General features: G+C 39.6%; 3 protein-coding genes across 3 annotated transcripts; all 3 read right to left on the bottom strand.

The window, feature by feature from the left end:
• Positions 1-3087: 3087 nt before the first annotated feature.
• Positions 3088-5796, bottom strand: LOC124986709 (protocadherin beta-14). The gene has a single exon (XM_047555320.1). It carries the CDS (start codon positions 5729-5731, stop codon positions 3335-3337), a length of 2397 nt encoding a protein of 798 aa, XP_047411276.1. The 5' UTR covers positions 5732-5796; the 3' UTR covers positions 3088-3334.
• Positions 5797-9546: 3750 nt separating this feature from the next.
• On the bottom strand, positions 9547-13411 carry LOC124986708 (protocadherin beta-12-like). The gene has a single exon (XM_047555319.1). The coding sequence runs from the start codon at positions 13256-13258 to the stop codon at positions 10862-10864; it is 2397 nt and encodes a 798-aa protein (XP_047411275.1). The 5' UTR covers positions 13259-13411; the 3' UTR covers positions 9547-10861.
• Positions 13412-17867: 4456 nt separating this feature from the next.
• Positions 17868-21704, bottom strand: LOC124987490 (protocadherin beta-10-like). Its single transcript, XM_047556765.1, has one exon. The coding sequence runs from the start codon at positions 21000-21002 to the stop codon at positions 18618-18620; it is 2385 nt and encodes a 794-aa protein (XP_047412721.1). The 5' UTR covers positions 21003-21704; the 3' UTR covers positions 17868-18617.
• Positions 21705-22293: the final 589 nt, after the last annotated feature.

The raw sequence follows: 22293 nt of genomic DNA, 5'->3' as shown, positions 1-22293 counted from the left end.
CATTATTTCAAGTACTTTCAGACTGTGTTTCCCTCCCTTTCAAATTTTCTCTCCCATTTGTCCTTTTTAAAACATCCTTTTGGCTCTCCTGGTTTTTGGTGCCTTGCTTATTTCCAAGAGTTATTTGAATAACCTAAGTATTAATCCTTTTCAGTTAAAATATTGCAAATATCTTTTCCCTGTCATCTGCTTGCTTGTACTATTCTTTAGTTTTGAGGTAGTAATATTCATTAATTTGCATTTTTATTGTTTGTACTTTAAAACTTTGTAAAAAATCTAAACCAATGATAAGGTTATGAAGATATTTTACTTCTATTCATTTTCCTATTCAAATATTTCAAATTCACCTCTTGGATATATATGGAATTTATTTTCATATGACAAGAGATAAAAATTTTGTTTCTTTATATAATGATTCAGTGTTCCAAATAATATTGGATAAGTAAACACTCTCTTTTCTCACACCTCCCTAGTGATTTTGACACCTCCCCTAGTATGACCAAGTTTTTTTTTAATATAGAAGTATCTTATTCTATCTAGTAATCTCTGAGTCTGAATCATTCAAATATATTTATTTGCTTTATATTTTTCATATATACTAATACCTATAAAGTAAAAAATTCCCCTATTTCCTTTTTAAACATTATTTTGGCTCTTCATGCAAGAGGAAAGCATTTTGTTCATGTCAATATTAGGAACAATTTATAGATCCTTATTCATTTGTCATGGACTTTGTAAAAATTGCATTGAATTTATAAATGATTTTTTTGGAGAACAGATATCCTTATGTTGTTGTTCTTTCAAAGAACAGATATCCTTACGTTGTTCTTTCAGGGAACTAGTATCTTTGTCAATTTCTTCAGACAACTATTTCATTTATTATTTTATTGATATCATTTTTTTTTTTTTTTTTGCAGTGCTGGGGATTGAACCCAGGGCCTTGTGCTTGCAAGGTAAGCACTCTACCAACTGAGCTACATCCCTAGATTGATATCATTCATTTTTAAGTTAAACTCTGTCTTCTTTGTTAGGCTAATACCTGGAAATATTCTAGTTTCATCAGTATTTTAAAATTTATTTTTAGTTGGTTATTGGTGGGGGTAAAGATACACTCCTCTTACTTCTTTTTCCATTTCACTTTTTTCTAACTTCTTATCCTATTCTTTAAATTCTCCTTCTATCCCCAACCATTTTTATTTTTTATTTTGAGACAGGGTCTTAGGCCCTAAGTTGCTTAGGGCAGGACTCAAAATTTAGGTTCTCCTGCCTCAGCCTTCTGAGTCACTGGGATTACAGGCCTGTGACACCACACTGGGCTCCTTCCATTCTTTTGAACTAGACAAGCACTTTGCCACTGAGCCATATATCTAACCCCTCAATGCTTTTTCCTTTCATCTGTTTATTATTAGACTTACAAATGACTTTCTTGGGCATAGTTTTAACTCTTAGGACTCTGAGGGATAAGGAGGGTCTAACCGTTCTTCTCAGGATGTTATTGCTTAAATGTCAAATTAAATGAAATTCATACAACTAATATATATTGCTGCAAAAAAGAACCCTAAAAATCAATTAAAATTGCTTGAAGCAGAGGAAAAATATGATTCCTAAGGAAATCTGATTTTTTTTACCTATTTCACAATGGCAAGTGAAATTCCACTTTACTACATCATTTAATCTGTTACTTCATTTTATGAGCAGTTACAGAAATGTATATGCACACTAGCACTATATCCATGCTACATTCTAGTTCAACATTTCTACTATAATCCTTCATTGAATGGCCTGCTGATAAGTTTGAGACATTATAATTTATAAAATGATGAGGCATCTATAAATCATAATACAGACCTATTGTTTCTTGTGGATATATGAGAAAGGTCACACAGCATTAATGATAATTACTCTTTTATTTTTTTCATGCTGGGAATTGAACCCAGGACCTCTTTCTTGCTACATAAGCACTCTATCACTGAGTTATGCTCACTACCCTTGTATTTACTCTTAATAATGATTAGGAAAGAAAACCCAGGTAATTTTCTTTAACAGTTTAAATCTTCATTCTGGTTTCTTCAAAAGTTTTTGTCTTTTATAATCTTCTGATTAACATTATTTTACTCAGGGTGAGACTACAAACTCTTTTATGTTTTAGTAATAAATGACAAAACAACACAAAATTAAGCTAGTAAACACGGTGCATTTAAAGAAAACAAGATAGCAGAGAAAGAAATAGCAGATAAAGAAAGCCCAGAATATTTTAAGACTTTCTTCCACGAACAGATTAATCAACAACAAAAAGGAAAAATTACTTAGAACACCATTAATATGCAATGTGATCACTTTATCTAAAATTAATCTCCTATGGTACTAGGGATTGAACCCAGGGGCACTATAACATTGACCTACATCCCCAGTGCTTTTTGAGATAGGGTTTGCCTAAATTGCAGAAGCTGCCCTTGAACTTGGGATCCTCCTGCCTCAGCCTCTGGAGTGTCTGGGATTTTAGTTGTACAACACAAAGCCCAGCCTAAAATGGGTTCTTGACAAGCAATATATTTTTAAAAGTTCTCTAGTACTGAATATGGAGAGATAGCATATTTTTACCTTTTATGATGAAAATTTTAGAGACCAGTAGAATTAATTTAATATAATTTCCACTCATATTCACCATTCTTAAATATTTTTGCTTTATTAGTATCTTGATGGTGTGCAGAAACAATTTACATATATTGTGACATTGCCCTTTTGTCATGGGGTGGGACCTAGGATTCAAACCTGGGGCCTCAGGAACATATGCACTATACCACTTAGTTACATCCCCAGGCCCATGATATTTGCTCTCAATATTTTAGTTTACATTTCCAAATGATTAATATTTTCTTGCTTAATAATACCGCCGAGACAACAAATAAAAATAACTCCATTAAGATGCGTGACGGCACACACCTGTAATTCCAGTGGCTCAGGAAGGCTGAGACAAGAGGCTTAGGAATTCAAAGCGAGCCTCAGCAAAAGTGAAGTTAAGCAACTCTCTAAATAAAATACAGAATAGGGCTAGGGTTGTGGTTCAGTGGTTGAGTGCTCCTGAGTTCAATCCCCAGTACCCAACACAAATCTATATATAAAATTTTTTACAAAGAGCAGATTATATTTTATTATCATTATAGCAACCAAAAAAAATTTTAAAGCAACCATCAGAACACCATGAGAAATAATGCATGCAAATAGAGTACAACCTAAAATCCATTGCGAATTAGGAATTAAAGTATCTGCAGGAATAAAAGTATCAACAGTTTGCCAAGTAAAATAAAAGATTAAAAGTTTTTAAGAAATTGTTTTATCGACCGCTGAATCCAAAGCTATTCCCAAAGTTCTCGTCGTCTCCCATATTCCTACCAGTATCATGGGCTTCAGGATTGGGAATATATGGCTTCAGGAAATTGAACTCCTTTATCCCAGTACCTCCCATCAGACACACCTCATACTGGTAGCTCTGGGACAGAGTGCCAGTGCCACTGACATCTACCAGGTGACCAGGAAAGTGGCCCTCAGGCACAGAGCACACACCCAGCGGCGCTGCCCTGCTCCTCCTGCACAGCCTCACCGCCACAAACACCAGCACCGAAAAGAGGAAGAGTGATGACACCGAGGCCAGGGCGATGACCAAGTAGACTGTCAGCGAGTCGGCCTGCGCGCGCTCCGGCGCCATTTCCGGCAGCGGCAGGTAGGGCTGCGAGAAGCCATCCACCAGCAGCACGTGCAGCGTGACGCTGGCAGACAGCGGCGGCTCGCCATTGTCCTTGACCAGCACCACCAGCCTGTGCCTGGCCGCGTCACGCTCGCTCAGCAGCCTGGCGGTGCGCACCTCGCCATTGTGCGCCCACACGCCAAACAGCCCGGGCTCCGTGGCCTTGAGCAGCTGGAACGACAGCCAGGCGTTCTGGCCCGAGTCTCCGTCCACCGCCACCACCTTGGTGACCAGGTAGCCCGGCTCTGCCGCCCTGGGCACCAGCTCGGTGCAGGGCGCAGAGGCGTTCTGCAGCGGGTAGAGCACGAAGGGCGAGTTGTCGTTGTCGTCCAGCACCACGACGCGCACCAGCGCCTGGCTGCTCAGCGCGGGCGAGCCTCGGTCTGTGGCGCCCACGCGGAACTCGAACGCCTGCAGGGCCTCGAAGTCCAGCGCCCTCAGCGCGAACAGCTGCCCGTTGTCCGCGTTGATGGAGACCAGCGAGGCGAGGGGCAGGTGCGGGTCCTGGGGCGGCAGCAGCGAGTAGGTCAGCTGGGCATTGCTGCCTGAGTCTCTGTCTGTGGCGCTGACGCTGCCTATGTGCAGGGCGGGGCTGTTGTTCTCGCGCACCGACAGCGTGTAGGACGTCTGCGAGAAGGCAGGGGCGTTGTCGTTGACATCGGAGACGAGGATTAGTATGCTGTGCTCGGTTTTCAGCCTTGGTATGCCAAAATCAGTGACTGTGATGGTGATGTTGTATTGGGCTCTGCTCTCTCTGTCCAGTGCTTTTTCAGAAACTAGAGTGAAAAAGTTCTTGAAGGTGGGTTTCAAGATAAAAGGGATGTCATCTTGAATAGAGCAAAGGATCCTTCCATTGTCCCCAGAGTCTTGATCTCGGACACTAAAAAGAGCCACCAGGGTCTCTGATGAATTTTCTGGGATTGTCTTTGCAATTGATGAAATTGTCATTTCGGGTGGGTTGTCATTTATATCTAATACTTTAACTAGAAGAGTGCATTTTTCGGAGAGACCTCCACCATCTGTAGCTTGAATATTTATTGAGTAGGACTGTATTATTTCAAAATCCAGTTGTGATCTCAAGTTAACTTCCCCAGATATCGAGTTGATTTCAAAGGTTTTACGAATATCTTCTGATGCATGGAAAAATGTGTACCATATTTTCCCATAATTTCCTGTATCTAAATCTTTGGCAGAGATGGTGATAATCGAGGAGCCAATGGGTGTATCCTCTTGGACTTGCACTTCATAGAGACTCTGGACAAACTCAGGGACATTATCATTGATGTCCAAAACTTTGATGAGAACCAAAGTTGTCCCAGACCTGGGTGGAGATCCACCATCCAGTGCTGTGAGTGTCAATCTAAGTTCAGGTTCCTGTTCATGGTCTAATGCTGTATCTAGGACAAGTTCTGGGTATATCTTTCCATCTTCATTTTCTTGAATTTTAATAGAGAAATGAGAATTGGGGCTTATTGTGTAATTTTGGAGACTGTTGTTTCCTACATCCAAATCCTGAGCATTCTCTATTAAGAATGTGGTTCCAATAGTAGCACTTTCTGATATTTTAATAAGTATTTGCTTGTCCAGAAATGTAGGGGAGTGATCATTTATATCTCTGACATTCAACTCAGCCCGAAAAAATTGTAAGGGGTTTTCTAATACAACCTGAAAATGCAGCACACAGGGATCAGTAGAACCACACAGCTCTTCTCTGTCCAGTTTCTCATTTAGGAGTAAATCTCCCGTCCTCAAATCAAGGTGCAAATGTTTTTCATTATCATCAGACACTACCCGAGCCTCCCGTGAGGACATCTCCTCTACCACTAACCCTAGGTCCTTTGCCAAATTAGTCACAAAAGAGCCAATTTCTGTTTCTTCTGCCACAGAATAGCGTTTGGATTGAGTATCTGCCTGCGACAACCCCAGCAAAACAAAGAAAAGGAGGACTTGCCTTTTCCGTAGAGTGCATGCCCCTCTGATCACCATGATTCCTTCAGGCAACCTTTTTTGTGTAGAATAATATTAAGTTCAGTCCTAATTTTGGAAACTGAAGCCCTGCTATTTCGATAGGATACCCCTGGAAAATATGTAGCCTTCCAACAGTTCTGTAAGTGAAGCTCCTTTAATACCTCCCTTCTGAGTGGGTTGGATGGTCTCTGTTCTGAATAATGTGCTAGCTGTGTACCATTTTAATCTTATCCTGTAGCGCCACCATGTGTCTCTAGAATTTTTTTCATTAAGAAATTTTTCTCTTTGAAAAAGAAGTTTGTGAATACATCTGGAGTATTCAAAATTCAATCCCAGATGTCACATATTTTCCCTTCCAAATACTTCGTTAAGTATCTCTAATAGAAAAGGCCTTTTAAAAATACTACTACAAACCACTATCACAATAAAAATTTTAGCAGTAATTCTTGGATACAATTTTACACTTTGACTCTAATTTCCCCCGTTCTCACCAAAATGTCTTTTATTTTTGGTTTGAATCATAATCCAAACAAGGTCCATACTCTGAATTACATTATCACTGTTTTGAATGCTTGACACAATGAATCTCATAAAATGTCCTGAGCTGAAGAAATAACATTTTATTCAGGTCACATCTTAAGGAGTTACAAATATATACTCTGCGCAGTTCTTGTCACTATTTGTCAAGTTCAGTCAATTATAGTTAACATAAAATTTATTACATGCCCAAGGCATGGGAATGTAAGATTCTGAATTTTTATGTTTAACAAATGTACATGTAAGAACATGGAACAAATAAGATAATTTTTGTCTTTATGGAGCTCAAAGGCTAAAAACTTGGCAGATCAGTAATTAAAATGTGTTACAATGATGCAGGTAATAATAATAATACAGAAATACCTAGAAGGGTTATGTACTTATGTACCTTGGAAACTGTATGGAATTATGGTTAGAAACGTGGGTTCTGGAACCAAAGTGTCAACATTAGAATTCTGGTTGTGCCATTTACTGCATGCAAACATGGGTCAATTTTCTGTTTTCTTATATGTAAAACAGGGCACTAATAGTATTTATCTCCTACAATTATCATAGGGATATAAAGAGTTAACATTTAGAGATTGGTCAGTATGTGCTGATTAAGTGTCTATTAAAAACAATCTCTTGGGTTGGGTGCAACTCAGTGGCGAGACATGTGCTTTGCATGCACACTGCAGTCCAGGGTTGAACCCCAGTACCCAAAAATAAAATAAAATAGAACAATTAAAATCTAAGCCAAAAATTTCATCTGTGTACAGACTTCCCCCTAGCATTATTCTCTAAACAATAGAGTATAATAACTATTTACACAGCATTTATATTTATTAGTTATTATAAATAATCTAGCAATGATTTAAAGTGTACAAAGGGATGTGACTAGGTTATATGTAAATACTGCTCTTTGTGGATTTTGATCTCCATAGAATCCTAAAACCAATCTCCCACAGATACCTGTATGACTTTATATGGAGAATTCTAGGATAACCAAGCAAAAATGTCAAGTGTCAAGTGTAAAATTGTCAAGTAAGAAAATAAAGAGCTTCACTCAGAACTCTGAGAAATCTCTTCATTTAGAGGAGAGAAGAAAAGAAGTATCTTAAATGATGGGAAGGCCCAGGGTTCAAAAATATGAAAATAAAAGCAAGGAAACGAGGAAGAGTAGCAGTAACAAATACTTCAGAAAAATCAAGAGAAAGGCAAATATTAAAATTGCCTGTTGGATTTAAGATGATGATCATTGTGGAAGACTGACAGATGTCTGCTAAAATATGTACTTTGTTTCTTCTATAGTAATAGAAATGCACAGAGATACATGGTCAGTCAGATATATTATCTGTCCATGCTTCCCTTGTAGTTAGCTATGGGCAAGTGAACTAAGTCCTCACAGATGCACTGTGAGCACAATTTTTTTTTCACTTCCAGGTTTGAATGTGTCTCTTCCCTCCAAGCCAGTTGGAACATAAATGTGGTGGTAGTGACCAGCTACAGCCATGCAGGTTATGACATTCCCAAAGGGAATGTTGGAATGGTTACTTGGAAATAAATTGGATTCCTAAAGGACTGTTAGGAGCAAAGCTGCCACATATATCTATAATCATGTGGATTGGAACTGTCACATGAAAGAGGCACATAGTTTTATGAGCTTTTGCATTGTTACATATCTTTGTTTCTACAGTATACCAAATTATGTGGAAATCTGTGGTAGCATTTTCAGTAAAGTGGTTGCAGTGAAAGGTAGATTGCACTTGGTTGAAAAGTATGAGAGTTGAGGAATCCAAAATGAGGGTAGATAAAACTTTTAAGAAAATTTTAAGGGAAGAAAAGGCTGTGGGTGGAAGAAAAAGCTTGGTAACTAGAGAATTTAACTTAATTATTTAAGATTAGAAAATGAACATATTTAAAATAATGTGTAACATTTGGTAGAGAGGGAGAAAATTAAGATACAGAAGAGATAGTCAATAGGAGGCCCCTAGAGGGTGGTTAAAGATGAGCTCTGGAGAATACAGGAAGGGATTAGACTTAGGTGGGAGGGAACTCAGTAGGACAATGGTATTGGTAAAGATGCTGTCAAAGGTGCAAAGTTGGGACAGGAAGTGGAGATATTTCCATGGATGGAGTTTATTTTCTCCTTAAGGTATTAGGCAAGCTCATCTGTAAAAGAGGGTACATGAGTGGTAGAGTGAAAAGTTTGAAGTAAGACAAGTAGGTTTTAAGAGAAAGCTGATTAGGAAAATTATAAAAGGATTTATTGGTCTCAAAAGCCCAAATAACTTTGGACATTATATAGTGGCAATGGTATGGATAAATTTTGTCTTATAGAGTGCAGCAGCCCAAGTGTAAGAGGGGATGAAGGAGATGATTATATTCATCTAGAGTAAAGTTTCATCAAGTGATTTTTGTGAAGAAAATTTAATAACAGAATGGAAGATATAGGCATGAGAATGAATAGAAATGGCAAACGAGGGAATTGACTGGATAGAAAGGGAATTTAAAACCAGAGGAGAGTGATAGGTTGTAGCAGCATGATGGAATGGAAGTCCTGAAAAGGTCGAAGACAAGACGTGATAAGAATGGTAAGATAAGAGGATTAAAAGCATAGAAGATTCTCTTTTCAGGAAGATATCTGAAATGATTATATCATGGAAAAAACACTTCCTGGTGCAAAGTAGAGCATGTAGTTATGGCACTAATGACTGAGTATATGTGAAGACCTGGGGGCCAAGAGGCTATATTTTAGATTAACTAGGAGACTCAGAAATGTAAAACAAGGAGACCATGTCTGTAAGCTATAATATTTTTTCTTCTAGTAATTTGGCTAATTCCAAACCTGCAATTTGGCTTTTATTGGTAATAAGCAATCGCTTGATTCATCCTTACTTGTTTTCTATTTCCCTTGCTTGCTCTCTCACACATACACAAACACACCCTCACAGATTCTTTTTCTTCTCTTTATTAATCTACATTTTAGTTAATCTACATTTTCATTACTCCACATACAGTCTTTGGAATTCTGATGAAATTCATGAGAAACCTCTTCAAAACATGGGGGATTTCCCCCCTTTACTGTTATGTAGTAAGATCATTAAAGGCAAGAATGTTTAGTTGGTCCCTAAATTAACATAAGACAAAACTTCCTCCTACAATGGTTTGAATTTTTTTAAAATTGAAACCCACCCAGCAGCTTGGGAGACTGAGGCAGGAGGATCACAAGTTAAGTCTAGCCTCAGCAATTTAGTGAGACTCTAAACAACTTAGTGAGACTCTATCTCAAAATTAAAAAAATAAAAAAGCTTGGGGTGTGGTTCAGTGGTTAAGTGCCCCTGGGTTCAATCCCTGGTACCAAAAATAAATAAATGAATAAAATTTAAGCAAAATAACATTTAAACCCAAAGATTATGTTTTGATAATTTTCTATGTCCCACATGTATCACACTTTGTTTTTTGCAGTGCTGGGAATGGAATTCAGGGCCCCACACATTCTAGCCAAGCTCTCTACCACTGAGCTATATCCCCAGCCCTGTATCACACTTTTATATCTCCAAGAAAAGTAGTCATCAAGCTCTGGATTGCTACCCCTTAGTTGGCCAATTTAGTGCATCATGACCACACCAAAAGTTTAAAACAATGCAAAAGTACAGGCATTTTCAGGTTGCATTACAAAAAGATGAAGAATTGTTTATAAAACATTTATTTGTAATATGCCTGAATGTTGATGACACATGCAACCTCATCTTACTATTGGTGGGGAAGAAATTGAAACTTAGTGCTCAGTATATGTACATTAAACTTAAGGAGAACACAGGCAAAAAAAAAAAACTATATACATTAGCACAGAAGCCCACTTTATAATCTACAAATTATTATTCAGTTACCTGAGTTCAATTGGGTTGCATTCTGGCTTTGGAACATTAGTAAGACATCTAGGAAATTATAACTTCATATTTGAAGATAATATGAGTGGCCATTAAAGAATCTTCACAGTCACTTTCCAGGATGAATAAGGCTTCTTCCTTCTTTTCCTCTTCCTCCTACTTATTTGATTTTGTTTTTTCTGTGCTGGGAATCAAACCCAGGGCTGTACCACTGAGGTATACCCCCATCTCCTCCTCTTCTGGCATTTTTAAACTAGATTTTTAGACTAAAATGTTCTATCATATGAAATGATTTTACAGTATATTTTAAATAGTAATAAAGATTTTAAAATGTTAACTAAAAATGGAAATGGATTTAATTTAAAAGACATATTTGTGACTAGAGATCATTATTAAACCAAAAGAAAAACTACAAAAAGAGTCTAATTCTTTAACTACTTCCAAAGTGATCTGTTTCATTTTACCATAAACACAGTGTGAAACTGGAGTGAAGGACATGGGCCAAAAGTAATTTTGTCTTAGGTAAAGAGGTTTAAAAATTAAGACCTCCTGGGTTAGGGAATAAATCTAATTATGACTACATAAACATTCACATAAACACAAAAAAAAGCAAAGGTGGGAGAACACAATCAAATAAAAAAGAACATTACTACTACTTAAAGTACATGCAAAGTGGGGGAAATAAACATTAGGAAGTGCCAAAAAGTAAAATGCATATGAAATATAAAATCAATTATGGTCACTGAATATTGAACCCAAAGCTACTTTGGAAAGGAGGAGCTTCCTCTGTTTCTTTCCCGGAACAATGGGGTGAAAGGCTGGGGATAATTGGCCTTAGAAATTTAAACTCATTTGTTCCAGTACCTCCCCTGAGACACACCTCATACTGGTAGCTCTGGGACAGGGTGCCAGTGCCACTGACATCTACCAGGTGGCCAGGAAAGTGGCCCTCAGGCACAGAACACACACCCAGCGGCGCCGCCCTGCGACGCCTGCACAGCCTCACCGCCACAAACACCAGCACCGAAAAGAGGAAGAGTGATGACACCGAGGCCAGGGCGATGACCAAGTAGACTGTCAGCGAGTCGGCCTGCGCGCGCTCGGGCGCCACTTCCGGCAGCGGCAGGTAGGGCTGCGAGAAGCCATCCACCAGCAGCACGTGCAGCGTGACGCTGGCAGACAGCGGCGGCTCGCCATTGTCCTTGACCAGCACCACCAGCCTGTGCCTGGCCGCGTCGCGCTCGCTCAGCAGCCTGGCGGTGCGCACCTCGCCATTGTGCGCCCACACGCCAAACAGCCCGGGCTCCGTGGCCTTGAGCAGCTGGAACGACAGCCAGGCGTTCTGGCCCGAGTCTCCGTCCACCGCCACCACCTTGGTGACCAGGTAGCCCGGCTCTGCCGCCCTGGGCACCAGCTCGGTGCAGGGCGCAGAGGCGTTCTGCAGCGGGTAGAGCACGAAGGGCGAGTTGTCGTTGTCGTCCAGCACCACGACGCGCACCAGCGTCTGGCTGCTCAGCGCAGGCGAGCCTCGGTCTGTGGCGCCCACGCGGAACTCGAACGCCTGCAGGGCCTCGAAGTCCAGCGCCCTCAGCGCGAACAGCTGCCCGTTGTCCGCGTTGATGGAGACCAGCGAGGCGAGGGGCAGGTGCGGGTCCTGGGGCGGCAGCAGCGAGTAGGTCAGCTGGGCGTTGCTGCCTGAGTCTCTGTCTGTGGCGCTGACGCTGCCTATGTGCAGGGCGGGGCTGTTGTTCTCGCGCACCGACAGCGTGTAGGACGTCTGCGAGAAGGCAGGGGCGTTGTCGTTGACATCGGAGACGAGGATTAGTATGCTGTGCTCGCTTTTCAGCCTTGGTATGCCAAAATCAGTGACTATGATGGTGATGTTGTACTGGGCCCTGTTCTCTCTGTCTAGTGTTTTCTCCGTTTCTAGGGTATAGTAATTCTCAAATGAAGATTTCAGTACGAATGGGAGGTCTTCTGGGATAGAACAAATCATTCTTCCATTGTCTCCAGAGTCTCTATCTCGGATACTGAAAACCATGACTGCAGTCTCTGGCGAATTTTCTGGGATTGGACTGGTAATTGATGACACAGCAATTTCAGGAACATTGTCATTCACATCCATCACCTGAATTCTGACTGTAGACTTTCCAAAAAGCCCTCCCCCATCTGTGGCTTGAATGATTATTGAGTATGATTCAACTGTTTCAAAATCCAAAGATGTTGTTAAACTAATTTCTCCAGACTTTTGATTTATTTTAAATGTCTTTTGAATATCTTCTGAGGCATGGGAAAAGGTATATGATATTTCCCCATTTATTCCTGAGTCTAAATCCCTTGCTTTGACAGTAATTACCAGTGAGCCAAGGATGCTATTCTCTGGAATCTTCACCTCATAAAATGGCTGCTCAAACTCAGGGGAGTTGTCATTAGTGTCTACAACTACCACCCGAACTAAGGCAGTCCCAGATCTGGGTGGGGAACCACCATCCAGAGCAGTGAGGATCAAACTGAGTTCAGGCTGCTCTTCATAATCCAGCGCCTTGTCCAGAACCAACTCTGGGTATTTCTTATTGTCTGGGTTGACTCTTATTTTAATGTGGAAGTGAGAGTTGGGGTTTATTGTGTAGCTTTTTACAGCATTCATTCCTACATCTAAATCCTTTGCACTTTCTAATAAGAACACAGCACCAACAGGACTATTTTCTGGGATTTCTAGGAGCATTTCTTTTTCCAAGAAGATTGGAGAGTGGTCATTTACATCCCTTACTTGAAGCTCAATCCGTAAAAACTGCAAAGGATTTTTCATTAATACCTGGAAATGCAGCACACAGGGCTCGGTGAAGCCACAGAGCTCCTCCCGGTCTAGTGTTTGGCTTAAAAGCAAATTTCCAGTATTTACGTCCAGCTGTAAAGATTGTTTGTTGTCATTAGAGACAACCTGAGCTCCTCGGGTGGACAGGTCGCTCAACTCTAGTCCTAGGTTTTTTGCCAAATTGCCTACAAAGCTTCCACTCTGCATTTCCTCTGCCACCGTAAAGCTCCCAGGCACAGAGTGTGCCTGAGATATTCCCAACAAAACAAAGAGAAGCAGGACTTGCCGTGACTGCAGAGTACGGTCCCCTCCATTCTCCATAGCTCTTGCCCGGAAAGCTTCCTGCAGAATTGATTCAGCTCCACTTTGCCGTTCTGGGAAACGTGCTTCTGAATTTGTCCACTTTGGAAGAATAAGATTTTAACCCTGTTGATGGCTTCTAGGTCACCCCTTGATAGCTCGTTCTGTCTTCCCTGTTCTCTGTGTGCACTGATTAAGTGTCCACAATGTCATCCAGTGGAATATATGTTCCCCCCGTAGATATTATCCTGCAGCGCCACCATGCGTCACCACAGATTTTCACAGTTTGATGAAAGCTACCTAAATTAAATTCTCATGAATGTCCCATGGAAACAAATGTTTATTTATTGTTTGAATACAAATATATTCCTTCATAATTGTTTTATATACTTTATAATTTCTAATGGTATTATTATTTGTTTTAAAATATTTATCAGGTATCCCACTGTCCACACAACCTAATGCACTCAGTATTTTGGAAAACAGAAATAGAAGATATAGTTCCTGATCCTCAGGAGTTTGTAATCTTTTTGAGAAGGTTATAAACCTGAAACTAGGAGGGTAATATAACTGACTGTCGAACTGAACAAAATTCCATCACTATTTGGTCTTCCTAAGTACTAAAGGAAAGAGACAGTATCAATCGGTAATTTAAGTGTTCTCAGGGAGTATGAAATTGGATTAACAATGAAATGGTACCTATTTATATAGTTGCTATAGTACAAGAGAATATTTCTGTAGATTAGATTTCCTTAATAGAATGAATTGTGAAATGGTAGAAATGAAGTAAGATATTGGGATAAAACACATGATATAAACCCACAATTTAGTTCCACATTTTCATATTTTACAAAATTTATTAACTATACAAATGAAAACATGGTAGTGTCATTTAAAGCAGACTCTTACTCCTAAAACTGACTTCCTTCAGGTTCCCAAGATTTACCCCCACAACAACCATGGCTAACTAATTTCTTTTTCATCCCAGGCAGAGAAAGTGGGAGAGATTCTTTTTGCCAAACAAAACAAAAACTTAACCTTTACTCTGATTAGATCAAGTATATTTCTTCTACTGAAGCAGTCATTGTTTCAAGAGGTATACATAGCATTATAGATGAAACTTTTAGTTTTGGCATTTGAAGATCTGTGTTTGAACTTACTTTGCTTAACCCTGTTGGGAACCACCTCTAAGTTTGAGGTAGTTTCAGTTCTAGCCAAAGTGCATGGTTGCTACTTAATGAAGGCGATTATTTGGAATAGGTGCTAGAAGTTTATTAGTAGTATCAACTATAGGAAGTCTCAAAATTATACTAAGAATTGATGAAGAAAAGTCCTAAACACATGGCATTTTAAAAACATAATTCAAATTATATTCTATAAAATGTAAGCGCTATGCATGGTTGGAAAAATAGATTAAAAAGTTTGCAAAATGAAAAGTAACTTGATTAACTTCAAGTTATCTTCCTTCCTTTAAAAATACCTGCTAACATGAAAAAAATTTAAAAATGAACCCAAAAAGGCTAAAAATACACAAGGGAACATTCATTTTTTAATACAGAAATCAGATAGAAGAGCAGATCAACTCAGATGTTCCAAGAAATGGCTAATGTTTCTGCATTGAAGATACAAAAAAATAGTGAGATTGTCCTACACAATCTCATTTTAGAGGAATCAGGTGCATAAGAAAACTACAGTTACTTAGCAACTATATAAAGTTATTAATTTAAAATGTGTGTATAGGAAAGTTGAATTCTCTGTTCCTCTAACCATCCTACAGAGGCAGGAAAGCATTTCAGGGCCAGAGAATGGACAGTTCATTCTATGGAGAAATTAAATAAGACTTTTTCTAGTCTTGGAGACAGAGGCAGAATTAAACACAAGTGTAAGGTGTGAAACTAAAACTAGGAAAAAAAAAACTTTTCATTTTGGACGATGAGACTTCTAGTAGCTTCCTAGGCAATGCTCTGAGGTTATATTATACAAGGTATATACCTAAAACTGACTCCCACACAGTGGATATTCTAAATTTCTAACTCGAGAATATGAAAAGCCCAAATACTTACACATACTGATACTTCTGGGTCTCCCAAGGTAACAACCCTGTCCTTAAATGGTTAGAGTGACGCCTTTCCTTCAACAGGATTTATTCACTTACAAAGTGTTGATTGCCAGCATTTTAATATAGTGTCCTTATATACAAGAGGAGAGCTAAGTACCATAACACATTTGAGGAGATGCCTATAGCATGAAGTAGAAAGGCAAAAACACCACCCATAGGCTCATACCTTTAATCCTAGTGACTCAGACGGCTGAGACAGGAGGATCACAAGGTCGAGGCCAGCCTCAGCAACTTAATGAGGCCCTCAGAAACTTAGCAAGATCCTCTCTCAAATTTTTAAAAAAAGGGCTGAGAATGTAGCTCAGTGATAAAGTGCCCTGGGTTAAATTTCCAGTACCCCTCCAAAAAAGCAAAGTTAAAAAAGAGAAATACTTAAAAAGAGAGAGAGAGATAAAAATGCCTTTGAAAATGTCTAATTAGCTGGCTAGGGATGTAGCTCAGTGTAGAGCACCTATCTAGCATGCACAAAGTCCTGGGTTCCACCACCAGAACTTGAGGAAAATATAATAAAAAGAGATTGTCTGATTAATATCCCCAGAGAATTAAAATTTAATAAAACTCAGTTTTTAGAAATTAGAACATGCTTCATGCTGCCCATTGTTCTAAGTGCTTCCTACATTTCCCCACTTAATCTTTTGTGGTGTTTTTCAGTTTTTTGTTCATTTTGTTTTGTTCTGCAATAGTGGGGATTGAACCTAGAATTTCTAGCCTGATAGGAAAGTGCTCTACCACAGAATTATATTCCCAGTCCTACACATTTAAACTTAATAGCAATGTTATGAAGTATACATTCCTGCTGTAAGATAAAGAACAGATTCAGACTTAAGTGTCCTTATCAGCTCAAATTATTATGTTGCCTGGTTCATTATCATTATTAGATGGATATATAATAACAATATTGCATAATGCACTTTTTGAATAATGTATTTTAGGGATTAGATTAATTATAGATGAGAGAAGAAGAAATTGCATGAATAAATTTATAACAAAATAACTATGAAAAGCTGGGCACACACCTGTAATACCAGTGGCTCAGGAGGTTGAGGCAGGAAGATAGAATGTTCAAAGCCAGACTCAGCCAAAGGGAGGCACTAAACAACTCCGTGAGACACCATCTCTAAATAAAATACAAATTAGGACTGGGGATATGGCTCAGTTGTTGAGTGCCCTTGGTAACAAAAACAAACAAAAAATATGAAAACTCCTCAGAGAACTAGAAAGAGCTTTTAAAAATATTTGTCAGACAAAAAGAAAAACTTTAAAAAGATTGAACCATTACATTAAAATGTAGGGTCAGAAAAAAAATGTAGGGTCAGAGACAAATAAGATAGGAAATATGAAAGGAAAACAAGTAGAGGGTTTTACTTAATCAAGGAAGTCTAATATTTTAATGAGATTCTAGTTAAAGTGATAATGTAGATAACTCAGGGGAGAAATCATAGTTAAACGTAACAAAAAATTTCTCAGATCTGAAACTGAATGTGTAAACATTAACAGAGTACACCCATATAATCATATTAATAAATAAAGCCTGTACTAAATTATTTTCAGAATATAAGGGGAGAGTTTTCTAATCTATCAGAAAGAAAGAAAGGGGTCTCATAAAAAGAGAAATCAGAATGGAATTTGTCTTCTGAACAATTTTATGTAATAAATAGAGGGAACACTGCTTTTGAAATCTAAGGGAAAATTATTTTCAACCTAGAATTTCATACCCACTGAAACTATCAATCAACTGGAAAAAAGGATGACTTCACAATGCAAGGCCTTAAATAATTATTTAACCTCTTCTGCATCTATTTTAATGAAGGTATTAAGAGATGCATCTTAGCCAAAAGAGAGTAAATTAAGAATCTTATAACAGGGGACCAACACAGGAAAATATTAAAGGGGTAAAAGACTTAGGATGATAGCTTATATATCAGATAGTATAAATGAAGCAGAAATATAGGTAAAATATCTCCAGGAAATAAACATAATTGATAGGTATCTGATATATTTGAATATTTTAAGGAGAGGACTAGCTATTCAAGTGAAGGATACTGTGGAAAATCAATTGCAGTTAATGGAAAATAATCCTTCTAGGAAGGATAATTTTCAAGAAAGGAAATACCACACTAACAATATGGACACTAACTACTAGTTTAACTTATAAAAATATGTGACAATTCTATTAGGAGAATAAGAGAAAGGGAATGTGCAGTATTGTATTTATTGTTGGGAAGTAAGAAAGTTAAATTATTCATTTATTCTAGCAAAAAATGATTAAAATATAAACAATATTAAGATAAGGCATTTTAAACCTACTATTTAGAAATATTGAAATCAGTTTTAGAATAAGCCACTGTGTAGAAGTTGTCTGGAAAAGGAAGAAATTACTTTTCTTTGTAACATTTCATTATCTTGTTTTTAAACTTGAAAATATTAATTTACAAAATTTTAAACTGAAAATTTAAAATCTTTCTGATATTTCACCAAATACACACAAATTTTCAAATGTTTTAAGATTTGTATTTATTTTCATTCAGGTTATTACATTTTATTTGAATTATTAGACATGATGTTTTATGTATCAGCAAAAGTGAACATAAGAAAATATTGACTGAGTTAGAATAGTATATGTAAAGGAAATAAAATAATAGACAATTATGGCAGTCCCATATCAATCCCAAAAAGATGTTTCATTTTGCCATGAACACAGAAAATAATTATTTTTTTCCAAATGCTGTGATTTAGAAGTAGGCATGATTTTTAAGATGAATAAATACAACATTAGAATTAGGTTGGAAGTGCAGATATGACTTCTCACGTGAAGGAAAAACAGCAGATGGGTAGTTAGTATTATGAGGGGTGCAGGCCCTAAAATATACCAGGTGAGGGAATTGGGTGTAACTCAGAAATGCAGTGCTTAGGATTCCAAAGCACTAGGTTCAATAGCCAGCACCAAACAGAAGAAAAACCAAAAGCTCAATGCTCTAGAGAGAGAAATGGCAATATAAATATGTGTGCAATTGTGAAGGATTAAAATCTTAAAGGTATTATTCACAAGTGGATATGAATTCAAATTACACTAGATGTTAATGCAAAAAGAGATCGAAAAACATTGTAAAAAGCTAGACGTATAGTACCTGAAAGTTGAAAATCAGTTGGTTATATTGCATTACAACTAGCAGAAAGCTAAACTTAATAGGGTTTATAATATTTCAAAAGGACATCACAATATAAACAGAAGTGATGCTGAAAACTAAGTTTATAGCTGTTTCAAAAGATAGGATTTTCTTCACTATCCCTCCCAGGACCATGGAGGTGGATATTCGGGTAAATTGGTTTCAAGAACTTGAATTCGCTTGTCCCAGAAGAACCTCCCGTCAGACACACCTCATACTGGTAGCTCTGGGACAGAGTGCCAGTGCCACTGACATCCACCAGGTGGCCAGGAAAGTGGCCCTCAGGCACAGAGCACACACCCAGCGGCGCCGCCCTGCGACGCCTGCACAGCCTCACCGCCACAAACACCAGCACCGAAAAGAGGAAGAGCGACGACACCGAGGCCAAGGCGATGACCAAGTAGACTGTCAGCGAGTCGGCCTGCGCGCGCTCAGGCGCCACTTCCGGCAGCGGCAGGTAGGGCTGCGAGAAGCCATCCACCAGCAGCACGTGCAGCGTGACGCTGGCAGACAGCGGCGGCTCGCCATTGTCCTTGACCAGCACCACTAGCCTGTGCCTGGCCGCGTCGCGCTCGCTCAGCAGCCTGGCGGTGCGCACCTCGCCATTGTGCGCCCACACGCCAAACAGCCCGGGCTCCGTGGCCTTGAGCAGCTGGAACGACAGCCAGGCGTTCTGGCCCGAGTCTCCGTCCACCGCCACCACCTTGGTGACCAGGTAGCCCGGTTCTGCCGCCCTGGGCACCAGCTCGGTGCAGGGCGCAGAGGCGTTCTGCAGCGGGTAGAGCACGAAGGGCGAGTTGTCGTTGTCGTCCAGCACCACGACGCGCACCAGCGCCTGGCTGCTCAGCGCGGGCGAGCCGTGGTCTGTGGCGCCCACGCGGAACTCGAACGCCTGCAGGGCCTCGAAGTCCAGCGCCCTCAGCGCGAACAGCTGCCCGTTGTCCGCGTTGATGGAGACCAGCGAGGCGAGGGGCAGGTGCGGGTCCTGGGGCGGCAGCAGCGAGTAGGTCAGCTGGGCGTTGCTGCCTGAGTCTCTGTCTGTGGCGCTGACGCTGCCTATGTGCAGGGCGGGGCTGTTGTTCTCGCGCACCGACAGCGTGTAGGACGTCTGCGAGAAGGCAGGGGCGTTGTCGTTGACGTCGGAGACCAGGACGGTTATGCTGTGCTCGGTTTTCAGCCTTGGTGTCCCCAGGTCTGTGACTGTGATGGTGATGTTGTACTGAGCTCTACTCTCTCTGTCTAGTGCTTCTTCTGTCATTAGGATGTAAAAATTGTCCACAGAGGGTCGCAGAAGGAAAGGCAGATTATCCTGTATGTAACAAAGGGTCTTTCCGTTTTCTCCAGAGTCTCTGTCTTTAACCCTAAAAACTGCCAATACTGTTTCAGGAGAGTTCTCATCAATGTAGTTGGAAAGTGATGATACGATCAGTTCAGGGGGATTGTCATTGGTGTCTAATACCTGGACCCAAACCACACATCTTGCAGAAAGGCCCCCACCATCAATTGCCTGTATGTTTATTTTGTGAGACTTTACTAGTTCATAGTCAAGCAATGCTCTGAGAATGATTTCCCCTGATAAAGGATTGATTTGAAAGATTGTTTTAATATCTTCAGCAGCATCAAAAAATGAATAGGATACTTCTGCATTGACCCCTGAGTCTACATCTTCTGCAGAGACTTTAACAATAAGAGACCCTATGGGGCTATTTTCTGGAACCTGAGTCTCATAGATCGACTTGGAAAATTTCGGGGCATTGTCATTGACATCCAGGACAAGGATGCGTACAGTGGTGGTCCCAGACCTGGGTGGTGATCCACCATCTAGTGCTGTGAGTGTTAAACTGAGCTCATGCTGCTTTTCCCAGTCAAGAGCTTTGTCCAACACTAGCTCTGGATATATTGTGCCTTCATCACTGTCACTAATTGTAATATGAAAAAAAGAGTTGGGTTCAATTGTGTAGTTTTGGATACCATTAAGTCCTCCATCTAAATCCTGTGCTCTTTCTAGTCGAAATGTTGCCCCTTCTGCTGTATTTTCTTGTATTTTTAATACCATTTCTTTGTCCAGAAACACTGGTGAGTGATCATTTATATCTCTGACTTTCAGCTCAGCCCGGTAAATCTGAAAGGGGTTATCCATTAAAATTTGGAAATACAGCATACAGGGCTCTGTGGGGCCACACAACTTCTCCCGGTCCAGTTTCTCATTTGTGAGTACATCTCCAGTTTGAGAATCCAGAAGCAAGTGTTGTTTGTTATCATCAGAAACCACCCTCGTTCTCCTGGTAGCCAGCTCCTCCACCCCTAGTCCCAGTTCCTTTGCCAGATTGACCACAAAGGATCCTCTTTCTGTTTCCTCTGTCACAGAATAATGTTGAAACCCATTACCTAAGGACACTCCCCAAAACAGAAAGAGAAATAGGACTTGCCTTTGTCTTGGGAAGCACAACCTTCTGGTCTCCATAACCTCTCCTTTCATCAATACCAGTAATAAGTAGAGCTCTCAGCATAAACAGCAGTTGCAAGCCTCAGAGCTACAGGGAGCTAAGATTTCTTTTTTCCTTTCCCAGTCTTGGGAAGCTACAGCTTTTCTTCCCAGCTCATCTGTCCGGGATCTTCCTTTTTTGTTAGAGACCTCGGTAGAAACCTCAGTTCAAAATTTCCCGTCTCTTTAGCCTGCAGCGCCACCGCGTGGCTTCCAAAACACTAAAAATTTTAACTTTTTTTTTTTTGGTGTATTATAAGTTTTCATTTATTGACTTTTTTCAATTTTTATTTTCTATTGATTTTTGAAAAATGTTGATATTGAGATCCATTCACATTGTTTATTCTTCATTACTCCATGGGAAAAATTTTTAAAAAGTGGGAAACAAAAAGGTTTATGGCAGTAACTTTGTTCACTTCACTGATAGGTTTAGCACCTGTACTAGTTCTTTCAATTCTGACACAACTCCTATGCAACCAAATGGAAAATTTTGGGTGCCTTATGGAACCACCAAATTAACTATTTTATTTTTCTAGAGACATTGGGCATAGGAACACCAAAAACTGGCAAAGAAACCTGTTTCACATATTCTTCAAAAAACTCCTTTGAAATCTCATTACAGTGCCTAAACAGAGTCATCACTCTATAATCAGAACCAAGCATTTAGGCTTTCCCTCTTCTGTGTTCCCATAAAGACTCATGCATATAACTATGATTACCTTATTAATAGTATTGCTCTTGTTTTATGCCAGTCTGTCCCTTCTTCAATATGTGAGCTACTTGAGGACAGGAAATACATCTTAGTTATCTCTGGTTGGCAAATAAGTCACTGGGAAAATTGTCATTGACATGCAGGACAAGGATGCTTACAGTGGTGGTCCTAGACTAGGGTGCAGATCCACCATCCAGTGCTGTGAGTGTTAAACTGAGCTCCTGCTGTCTTTCCCAATCAAGAGCTTTATCCAATACTAGCTCTTTGGTTGGCAAATGATTCACTCACTAATTCTGGTAATAAAGCAAACATAGATCAACTGTAGCGAATAGGACCTGAAACAATATTTAGTGCCTTTCGCCTTATTCCCTTACCATTTGAAAATTGTTTTCTTTCATTTACTCACACATGTTTTGCAATTTCTGTTCTCCCTGCTTTGTAGTTGTTGTTGTTCTATAAAATTTTCAATAACTTCCAGAATTAAATAATGGTCTGACCTTTATTTCAAGGTTCCTTTTAATTGAAATTCAATAAGACTTAATTTATGTGTATCAAATAAAGGGAGGCAAAGAA

Source organism: Sciurus carolinensis, chromosome 6, assembly GCF_902686445.1.
Source record: "Sciurus carolinensis chromosome 6, mSciCar1.2, whole genome shotgun sequence".
Classification (NCBI taxonomy): Eukaryota; Metazoa; Chordata; class Mammalia; order Rodentia; family Sciuridae; genus Sciurus; species Sciurus carolinensis.
Note: the sequence above shows the minus strand (reverse complement) of the source record. Positions and strands in the feature narration are given on the sequence as shown.

What these genes read in the sequence shown, in the direction of transcription:
- LOC124986709 (XM_047555320.1), bottom strand. Translation starts at nt 5,731, where the DNA reads ATGGTGATCAGAGGGGCATGCACTCTACGGAAAAGGCAAGTCCTCCTT.
- LOC124986708 (XM_047555319.1), bottom strand. Translation starts at nt 13,258, where the DNA reads ATGGAGAATGGAGGGGACCGTACTCTGCAGTCACGGCAAGTCCTGCTT.
- LOC124987490 (XM_047556765.1), bottom strand. Translation starts at nt 21,002, where the DNA reads ATGAAAGGAGAGGTTATGGAGACCAGAAGGTTGTGCTTCCCAAGACAA.